Raw genomic sequence first — 10,681 nt, 5'->3', positions numbered from 1 at the left:
TTAACCCAAATCATGTTTCTGAACTTGCATTTTAATGAAATCAAATTACAAGAAACACAAATTATACTCACATAGCCATCATGATTTTAAATACATTGCAAATTCACAAATCAACATTGTCTTCATATGTCATAGACTTGCTTGCCGGTGAACTTGACCTCAATCGGGCTGACATTCTTCCCAATCGACCTAAAGTTCTGGCCAACCCCTTGGCGCCCAGGGTTCACCTTCTCGGGGTACACACCATCCTTGGGGTGCAAGTATTGGACCTCCCCGTTAGGGAAAACCCTGTAAAACTGGTACTTAATCTTGTACTTGGACCTAAGCCTAGTTCCAAGAGCCAAGCACTGCTCTTTCCTGGCCAGTTTCAGCAAGTTAGGACCCTCCCTCATGATGGCAGCTCCGCCAGTCGGCATCTCAAATATCTGCTCCTTTGGTGACTCCCATGTGATCACATAAAACTCTTCCTCCTGCGCTTTCCTCAACAGCCCGCCGGTGCTGCCACCGAAGATCGGTGAGGGTGTTGTTGGGTCCAGCTCGGGTGGGGTGAAGCCTACCGGAGCCTCCTTTGTGGGGGTCACGGTTTTTTCCTCAGCAGAGGCATTGATCCTCATTGTTCTCGCGGTGGAGAGCTTGAGTGGCTTGAGGGCCATGAAGGAGGAGGAGACTGATTGCCTCCATGGGGCGGTTGTACTGTCGGCGGTGGTCTTTGGGGCTGAGGGAGTTGGGGTGAAGAGGCTGGCTTGTGTTGCCATGGCCATGAGGAACTAGAGAGTGTGGTTGGTTTGTGTTGTGTGGTAGTATAAATTTTTTTTTGGGGGGGGGGGGGTGGGGGGCGGCGCGCAGGGGTTCTGGAAAATTTGATTGGGAATTTGTAAGGATATGAGGTGGGCGGTGAGGATTTGGGTTTGGATAAGGTGATATGGGATCGACCAATAAGAACATGATTCTGATACGTTGCCCTACCTGTGACGCAGGGCTCATCTTTGCTTTTGTTTCTTCTTTGCATATGTTAATTGGTTCTGGTCAACTTGTGAATCGATAAGGGGAAACTTGCGATCATTATATCCTTTTGAGACGAAACGATAGCGGTAACATTATAGTGATTCTAAGATGAAACAGTAGTGGTTTTGTTATTATATTAAGAATTGGTACAGATACCAAAGAGGATATTTGAGATAATATTTAGGAAATTCTTAATTCAAAGAAACTTTAACACAGCATAAAATGTTAACTTTGCCAAACTAGCTACTTGTCATTGTACTAGTAGATTTGAGAGCGAGATGGGATTGGGAATAAGCAGCGAAATGCATCTAAAGTCTTGAAATCATCCACACTCAAATTCAGATATAACTGAGATTGCACTCCAAAGCCTAAGAAACTCCATTCCTAGCGTAAAGGTCAAGCACTTTGCTAATTAGCATATGAGAACTTCTGCGCACAAAATCTTGAATACAAGAAAAAGATGATACTCTTTGACAAAGAACAACGTCAACTCCAAAGAGGAACTGACAACGAACCAACTCGAGTTCATGCCAACATAAATTTTGTGCGCAAGCAACTCCATCTTGAAGATACCGATTCCAACAAAGTAGACCCAAGAGAAGTCAATAGCAAACCAACATAAAATTAAAATACTCATTAAGAAAGACTCATAAATAACTTCACTAAGGTGGCACAAGACAGAAATACCAAGGCGTAAAATATGCAACAATCCATGAGAAGATAATTAAAGGAGGGGTTGCCACGAGCCCCAAGCCAGAGCAAGGGGGCTGTGACTATGAAGTTTGTAGATTCAGTGTTTGGTGAGAAGAAATAGAGAGAGGAGAAAGCCATTTTTCTAACTCTGTTTTTACTAGCTATTATGTGGTGAAAAAATATCTATTCGGATTTTTTTTTTTTTTTTTGGTCTGAATCTATTTGAATATTGGAAGGAAAAAAAAAATATTAGACCAAGAGCTAGTTGATGAAATAAATATAATATAAGATGATCTCTTTCATGATTAAACTGAAATTGTACAAATGTTAGGCTTTCGAGTTGCTGCTTATTCTTTAGGCAGGCAAACAAGCTCTCCATCTGTCTTTGGACTCGAAGGCCAATCTCCATCTAGCCCTTTCTATCTGCTCGTCCCCTTTTGCCTTCTTTGGTAAGAAACTTGAATTTCATAATGTTTGAGACGCCTTAAGTAATGGATTTAAGCTAATAAAGAATAAAAAAAGTCTCATGTAACGCAAAATTGTGTGTCAACCCATGTTAGTGTCACTGGCGCGATTGGTTTAACATAGATAAAAGGCTGTCTCATCCAATCAAGTTTCAATTACGTTCTACAATCAAACCATCAATATTGGGGGAGAATGAAATCAAGTGCAGAGATTAGCTGTTATCACTTGAGCTGATCCCACAACTTGCATATTTTTATGCTTAGAAAAAGATACCTAGGCTTAGGTTTGTTTGGAGGATTTTGGTGAACTTCAAACTGAGGTAACTCTTTTGAATTGTGACAACACTTCAGCAATTGCCATCGCCAAGAATCCCATATTTCACCGGAAAACCAAGCATATTAACCAAAGGTAGCATTTCATCAAATAAGTACTGCATAAAGGGGTAATTGACTTGATTTACAGTCCAACAAATGAGCAGCTAGCAGACATATTCACCAAGGCATTGGCAAGGGATCAGTTCAATAAGCTCAGAGGGTAACTTGGAGTGAAATCAGTTCACAATATACACGTGAGTGTTGAATTGTAAATTGGTGAATTCATTTCTTTACTCCTAAGAAATGTGATGTGTAGTTGTGTACTATCCGATTGGCTCACTCATATACACACTGAATGAAGGAAATAGTGCAGAGTGATATTCTTTGCACATTCCTGCAAATATGAGATCTGTGAGATCATCTTCTTTTTCTTCTCTTCAATTTCCTTCTTTTTTAACCTCCAAACAAGAATCAGATAACAGTTCCTATATTCTAACACGATCAAGGAAAAGAATATGAGAATTACAAACATCCTATTTGGTATGCTTTCACTCCCGTTGTCCGATGTCACACTATAATTACTTAAAAATATTCATCTAGTTTACAGACCAAAAGGGTTCAGATTGAGACACTGTTGGGAATTCCTTTTCCAGTCAGTCCACCCTCTCTACTCTTGTCTGATGTGTTAGGGTGGAGCAAGGTATAAGGCACGTCTACAGGCCCAACTCTGTTCTTCAATCTATTATCCTTGTTCCTTGCATCGATTCTCTTTTCAATGTCCATTAGCTTCTCTCCGAATCTTGCAAATGCTGTTAGTGCTTCAGCATCTGAAGTCCACTCAGCAGTATCGTTTTGCCCAAGATAAACCTCATCAGTCGAATGTCGTGATAAAATCTCTATCAGAGATACACCAAGGAGAGTTTGGAACTGAGCTGTAATTGTTTTAAGGAAAGCTGTGTCGGGGGACGACACAAGCTCATAATATTCAGCAGTGCCTGGCTCAGGCATGAAACGTCGGCTTACAGTTGGGCGGTTAGGGAGGTAGCCAGCGTAAGAGTATTGCCCGAAATTGACCGCTGCATGGAGGGCAGAAGCCACCCATATGATTATGGTACATGATTCGATAAGTTCAGCTCTTGTTTGCATCTTAGGCCACCACGGTTCATTCTTCTTGTCACCGTGGCCTATATTGCGGAGCTCTGTCCACCAGTTCTGGAGTTCAGAATCACCTTGGACCACATCGTCCGATTGGTAGTACAAAGAGCAGTATTCATTAACCCAAGTTTCAATCGCCGACCAAATTTCTAGCCCATCAACAGCAAACGGGTAGTCTTCAATCAGAAGTCTCAGGCCATGAGGACAAGTCGTATCTGGAACTGCCATTCCTCTGAAATCGAACAGAAGCAAAATGACATTCAGTTTGATGGAAGTTTAAACGTTATTATTTTTAATTTGGGCTTTCTGGCTTACCTCTTGACCAAGTCAGCAGGTAATGCCTGCTCGGTAAGTACCCAGCTCTTATAAATAACAGCTGACATTTCCATGGAGAATCGACCTGGGAAGACTGTTTTCTCAAGCACCCCACCGGCATTGATGAGGATTTGCCTGGCCAGGGCATTTATGTTCATTGTGTCCCGGAAGTGCGGATGCAAAAGCTTATGTATCGGATGAAGCACACTCAACTGTCTATTTGTTGCAATCACAAATGGCTCTATCACAGCATGTGTGTTTAACCTGCAAATAAAATTTATAAGCGTGTAAACTCGAACCCAAGCCGCTACCTGTTGCTCCAATACAGCACTTTGTATGTTAGGCATCTTACCAGTGGCTGATAAGTTGATGATAGCCAGAATCGTTTACAGCAGCATAAGCTTTGGCAAGCTGCCACACTGACTCCTCGATGCGTTCATTGCCTTGTCCTGGTGGAGTGAAAACTTTGCTGACAGCCCCATGACGGTCCCCTTGTGGATGCGGTAAGCTTAGCTCAATTGCCAAAGGCTTCAATGTCCCGTCTTCTTGCAGCAAGAGAAGAGTTCTTGTGGCATACGTCTTTGTGTCCGTTGAGTTTATTTGCCTCAGGTATAACATTAATGCATCATGATGATCTAATATGAATAGCCTGTTCTTTTCAGTTGCCTGTGCAAAAAGGGACAAAAATGATAATTTCAGTACATACATTTATAAAAACATTGGATTAATATATTGGAAACAAATGAAGCATCAGCAGTACCTCTTCAACAGTGAGGCCATTCATGTTGCCTTTTATGTGCTCTTCTCGTATCGAACTGTTCTGATTCCCATATACTTCAGGGTCTAGCTTACTGACTGGGGGAAACTCCTGTAGTTAGAATTTCGATGGTTATTTGAACAAACTTAGAACGTATCCTTATCAGTATAATAGTCAAATGAATTAGGGAAACTTGTATTTTACTTCGAGGCGGGTGATGTTAACAGGGTTCACTCCTGCTAGCATTTCTCGTCCAAATTCTTCATCTGTCCTCCATGCTGACCTATCTTCTGCATTATATCAAGAAACCGTTGCAATTTAGTATGATAGTATGTTCAAAATTCAAGGAATTTAGCATATCTAATACCAGTCATTGCGGAAAGATGTATGTACTTTTAATCACGTCGGGCATTGGAAACTTGAGAAATCGCTCGCCATCTGAGCGAATCAGTTCCTTAAGCAGCTCCCAAGGGATGCGCTCCCTTATTTTCTTCAGTGTAGGCCCATTTGGTAACTTGATACCTCCCTCGTAGAGATTAACTACGTCGTCGAAGGTGTCAAACTCATTGATAGTTTTATCACACAAAGACTTGAGTTCTGGAAGCAATATTTGAACTAGGGATTTCAGGCCATTGGCAAGAAAATCGGAAAACTTCACGTGGCCAAACCGCTCATCTCTTGGAACATAAATGTCTAGACTTAGAAGCGGCAGTCTGCTCTCGGAATTGGGGTCTGTACAAAGCATGAAACAAAATTGGTCATAGAACCGTAAGAATTCTTCATGTCGTTCGTATTCTACGCCATATCTTAACTTAGTCAGGACTTGATTAGCAAAATGAACCATTTAGGTTACTGACCGGTTTTAGTTGTTTTTCGACCAGTTCTTCCTCTTCTTGGATATGGATACTCGTACGACCCACCAAGTATAGGGCGGGCATATTTTGGACCCTTGTCTGGACTCCCTAAATCATTGTAGTAAGCATAGTCATAGACTCTGTCCCACTCCTTTAGCTCGCCTGATCCACTCCCTTGGAGATTGGCGAGTTCTTCTTCCCTGTAAGGGTGTAGCAGCTCTGGTGTTTGAGATGGCAGGTAGGGCTAAACAAAAACATGAAGTTTTCAGTCAGTGCAGTCTCATAAGTACCTTGGCTAAAATTATAGCTTTTTAGTTGCATTTCTGCGTGTCATTGGTTACAGATTTCAGCAGGGAAGTGATTCGGCACGCCCCTTTCTCTTCTTGCACACTCTTATTCATTTGGTGGATCAAAGGAGAAGTAAAGAGTAAATATAGATAAGAGTGCGAGGAAATCATTTGTCTTTCAGTAAACTAGAGAAAGACCAATTTGCTAGAACTCATGAAACTTGTTGAATGTAACCAGATATATAATTTTATAATTAATGTTGTACACTTGTATTTTATATTTATTTTATTTGTCAAAGACTCAAAATACCAAAAGAAAATCTAGAAAAAATTTAAATCTATCATGATATTTTTAACTACAAGTGCCAATCCAGCGGGAAAAGTAGTGGATTGTGATATTTCCACTTTTGGTCAGTAAAGCTTCATACTGCAGAGATTAAAACGATCAATCATGACAAATCAGATGACATGGGTCGGATAAGATAAGATTCAGATTTCTTCTATTCTTAAATATATAAGAAAATACAAGTGAAAAATGTGTCTCCCTATTGCATGTTATATTTTGACATTATGTTAATTAACCAGACTGAACGTCAAATGTATACCTTGTTGGGGAAAAATATCCGATTGTACTTGTAACGATGTGCTGGGTATACCCAGGAATTGCAAACAAAATGGAGTTGACCGTGCTCGGGAACATCTTCTAATGTTATTGTCTTGAGGTAGAATTGGCTATGGTGATGGTTTCTGATCAGCAAAGCCCCGGGAACTCCATGGGACTCATCCCAATCCAAGGAAATGGTGAAACTAGTTTCTCCGGCCGACAACGATGTAATGGTTGTAGCCCATTTCTCCAAGTAAGCAACCTTTCCAAGCTTCCCTCTCGATTTCAATCCATTTGCTGCACATGAATAAGAATTTATGTCAATTTCGGCTCTGTTAAAATCTTAACATAGTAATTATCTTCTTCAACATTTATAACTTTTGACCTTGTATTCATTTATGCAGGTTCCAATTAAAAGTAAAACCATGAGTTCCAAAACTTGAACAAAAGAATTTTAGTAAACTAGAAAACATCTTCACAACTATAAGTTTTATACAAAAGCACGTCAAGAGATCAACTGGGGAGGAAAACCTTTCATTCGTAATTTATCTACTTGTCATGCAAGGAATGATTCGCGGTTGTGAAATTCTTTTGTTGTCCTCCCCAATTACCAAGTAAGTGGAACTTTTTTCCTTCTAAAGTGTCAGATTTGATATATTTTTCTCAAATGTAATGTTAGTTTATTTAGAGCTTACATGTGAAAAACTCAAAGCGTTTTAGTGAGTGAATTGTTAATTCGATTCAACTGAAGGAAGAGAGACTGACCTGCTGGTTCAGGATGAGTGGCACTAATGAGCTGCATGGAAACACCTTTGCCCAAGAACTCATGGATTCTATCAACGAACGAAGCTTTGAGGTCGTTGAAGTCCAACACATTCTTCTTCATCAACACAACCTTTCCTCTGATTCTGTTGCTCCCACTCACCATGTAATCTGGCTTCTCGTCGTCATTGTCCTTCTCCTTGTCCTGCAAACAACATGCTTCCATCACTCTACTCACCGCTGTTGTTGAACTTGGACAGAACCCACCCATCAGAAAAAAGGTCAAAATCTCAGGAAGATGGATGAGAATGTGGGAAGGGATTTAGCTCATGTAATCCTTTCCTCCTTTGTAAGGAGAAATTTTTAATTGTGATGGGAACATAAGTAGTATTTAATAGAAGTGATGGGAAATTTTATTTTTTAAATTATTAAATTTTTAGCATACATATCTCACTATTTATATAATGATACGTGATACCACCCCGTGTACCGGTTACATTGAAAAATCTCTCATTTTGAAGGAGGGTTTATTAATGATTTTTTTTTATTTTTTGACTTTTATTGACAACCCACAGTGGTAGTGGAACTTTTAATATTTCTCTCTTTACCGGTGGACAATTAAAGGACTGGATTCCATCTTGGCAAACCCAATCGCAATGTATTTATTTAATAAAGTGCATACAATTGTATACGTTCCATGACGTAAATGTATCGATTTATTGTACAAATGTCATAATTAAAATATTTTATTATTTTTATCTCATATGAACATCATCTTTAAAAAAACATTTGTTTGATTTAGACAAGATAACAGTTAATCATGAAGATAATACTTGTTACTATTACACAGATTCATTCGTACATAAGACTGCTTTAGTTTAGTAAGTGATGCTAGAATGACCATCTACTTGAACTATATTTGGTAAATTACATGATGTGGCGATTGATAGTTAGATTCATTCTCTAAATCATCACATAAATAATTTAACTATCAACTGTCGCATCATGTGATCTATAAAATATAATTAAAAAATATGATGTCCTTAACATTTCCTTAATTGAATGATAAAAAAAATAAAGAAAACAACTTGGTATGGTCACGTCCTAATGTAAAGAGTAATAACTATTATTATCCTTGTTATTACAGTATAATAATTTTATTTGAAATCATTAGGCAATAATGTTAATATATACATGTTGGCATATATTTTATGTATTCTCTCATCTTGGTCAGAATATATTTTATGAATTATGTGCGTCAAGTGTCTATCCTTTTAGCTCATATTAATGTGTGACGTGTCCTCTTGGATGTTGCATGAACAGCAATATTCGTTTACCTTTTTTGGTTCGATGTGCTTTGTTGATGGATGCTTCCTAGCGGTCTTGTACGATGGTCTATATTACTTTACTAATTAATGTGATTACTGGAAATTCTAATTATTCTATGACACAATAATTTTATATGGAATGTGGTTTGTCGTCAAATGTCACATTATATGAACCAGATTGGTTTGATCATTGACAAGTAACATTTTTTATCATTGACCTAGAAGTCGTTGGACCATGATGTGATCTCGATTGTGGAATTTAATCTGTGCCCGTGTGTTGAGTTGGATGTGTTCATATGTTTTCAGAAATTATCTATATACTAAAACTCAAATGAAACGTTACTGTTCATTAACAGTAGAAAGGTGAAAATACCTTCCAAATTTTTCCAGCGAGTTCTTCAAATCTCGCATCTGGGACTTTTTTTCAAAGTGTGTGGATTATGTTTTGTTCAACTTTAAATGTTAGAAACTTCTAATTTTTCTGAGTTCAATTTTAAATCAAATTCTGTTATGGGTTGTTATCAACCATTTTAGAGTTTTCGTTTGATCAGAGAGATAGGGTTTTTTTTTTTGGTGAAACTTTTAATCGGTGAGATTTCTAGTTAGGATATTTTGTGGGTTTTGGCGAATTTCTAGTTTGTACTAATTTTTCAAAGTAGTCATTGTCATTTATGTATATTTCTTTCTATTCCCTATCTTCCTTGTTCCTGTTTGGGTAGCAAGTCTAGGAGAAGACTTAGGGTTGGTTTGGTATTGCTGTGCTTTGAAAAAAAGCTGCTTCTGCTGTGCTGTGAGAATAAGCAGATGTGAAATAAAGCAGCAGAGTGTTTGGTAAACTTTTTTGTAAAAGTGCTTTTGAAAAAAAAAGGCAGTATTAGAGTGTTTGGTAAACTTTTATGTAAAACATATGTGAAAAAAAACCGGTTTTTCAAAGCTGGGTTTTGCAGCTTCTTGTTTTTGGCTTTTTTTCATCCAAAACTGTGAAAAAAAGCTGAAGCTGAGTGTTTACCAAACACAAAAACAGCTCCCAGCTTTTTTTTATAGCAGCTTTTTTCAGAATCACCTCAGTACCAAACCAAGTCTTACATGAACTAGGAAACGAGAGGACGTCAAAATAGTATTGTTTGTAATCCATCATATGATTATGAGAAAAACTTAAAACACGTATTGAAAACAGAAAGAGAAATAAATCAAATCAAATACTAGCAGTGAATATAACATATCAATGTTATTTTCTTGGGGAAGAAACAAAAACTTGGCGTAGGTATTGTTTGAAGAAAAATTGGTTAATTCACTACAAGAGAAAACAAACTTCATGGTGGGTTTTGTTTATTAATTAGTATGTTTTTCCATCCTTCTACATTTTTTATGTCAATAACTTTACAAACAAGTAACCAGTGACGGTTCGTTGCACTAGTTAGAACATTTGGAATAAAAAGAAAAATGTTAAGGAGACTATATTTGCAAACTAAATAATGTACCACCAATAAAAATGTGCACGTTTATCAACGCTTAATTAATAAATCAATAATTAACTTACATGTCCTTTAATTTTCAAAATTTAATCTATAAATTTAGTATATCTAATATTATTCGAATAAAAAACATGCTTATCATGGTGAGCATTCAGCAATGACCCTATCTTATGCTTGGATTCATCATATCTTATATGGTCTCACAATGTGCTAACTAGATAAGACCCCAAAAAGAGCGAAGGCCTCAAGACCTTTCTTATCTTACTCATTTATATATTTTATTTTCATGAACTAGTGTCAAATGGAAGAGTAGTTTTTTAGTATTTTAAAGAGTAGATTTTTTTAGGGTTTTAAGTGAATCTTTGTGGTTTCTTACAATTCACAAATTAACAATACCGGCAATTTCTTTATTGACAATCAAGCACGACCTCGCAGATTCTTTGTGAGATCCCACATCAACCAACGGAGAGGGGGGTGATGTACATGCTTCTTTGTGAACTCACTGGCTTCAGATTCCATCGGAACTCCGAAGTTAAGCGAGTTTGGGCTAGAGCAATCCCATGATGGGTGGCCTACTGGGAAGTTGCTTGTGAATTCCCAGAAACAAAACCGTGAGTGAATGGTAAGCCCAAAGTGCACAATATCGTGCTACGGCGGAGCCGAGACT

The 10,681-nt window shown here is 38.0% G+C and overlaps 2 protein-coding genes and 1 long non-coding RNA gene across 4 annotated transcripts; 1 reads left to right on the top strand and 2 right to left on the bottom strand.

Annotated features, from left to right (window-relative positions):
* On the bottom strand, nucleotides 1–775 carry LOC103935974 (photosystem I reaction center subunit II, chloroplastic-like). Its single transcript, XM_009345808.3, has one exon. It carries the CDS (start codon nucleotides 759–761, stop codon nucleotides 123–125), a length of 639 nt encoding a protein of 212 aa, XP_009344083.2. The 5' UTR covers nucleotides 762–775; the 3' UTR covers nucleotides 1–122.
* A 1,956-nt stretch (nucleotides 776–2,731) lies between these two features.
* Nucleotides 2,732–7,585, bottom strand: LOC103935971 (probable linoleate 9S-lipoxygenase 5). The gene is made up of 9 exons (XM_009345807.3): nucleotides 7,215–7,585; nucleotides 6,451–6,746; nucleotides 5,562–5,802; nucleotides 5,098–5,436; nucleotides 4,909–4,994; nucleotides 4,708–4,815; nucleotides 4,300–4,613; nucleotides 3,948–4,211; nucleotides 2,732–3,864 (listed from the first exon to the last, which is right to left on the bottom strand). Exons 1-9 carry the CDS (start codon nucleotides 7,480–7,482, stop codon nucleotides 3,096–3,098), a joined length of 2,685 nt encoding a protein of 894 aa, XP_009344082.3. The 5' UTR covers nucleotides 7,483–7,585; the 3' UTR covers nucleotides 2,732–3,095.
* LOC125471397 lies at nucleotides 6,560–7,362 on the top strand. Of its 2 annotated transcripts, none has more exons than XR_007253582.1 (3): nucleotides 6,560–6,702; nucleotides 6,854–7,063; nucleotides 7,227–7,362. It is a non-coding gene; the product is annotated as an uncharacterized LOC125471397 (long non-coding RNA). The 2 variants fall into 2 exon arrangements; XR_007253581.1 differs by having other exon boundaries at nucleotides 7,201–7,326.
* Nucleotides 7,586–10,681: the final 3,096 nt, after the last annotated feature.

The sequence above is a fragment of a genome, unplaced genomic scaffold (assembly GCF_019419815.1).
Source record: "Pyrus x bretschneideri cultivar Hongxiangsu unplaced genomic scaffold, Pyrus_bretschneideri_v1 Contig6, whole genome shotgun sequence".
NCBI classification, from domain to species: domain Eukaryota; kingdom Viridiplantae; phylum Streptophyta; class Magnoliopsida; order Rosales; family Rosaceae; genus Pyrus; species Pyrus x bretschneideri.
The sequence above is the reverse complement of the archived record's forward strand: the minus strand, read 5'-3'. Positions and strand labels throughout refer to the sequence as shown.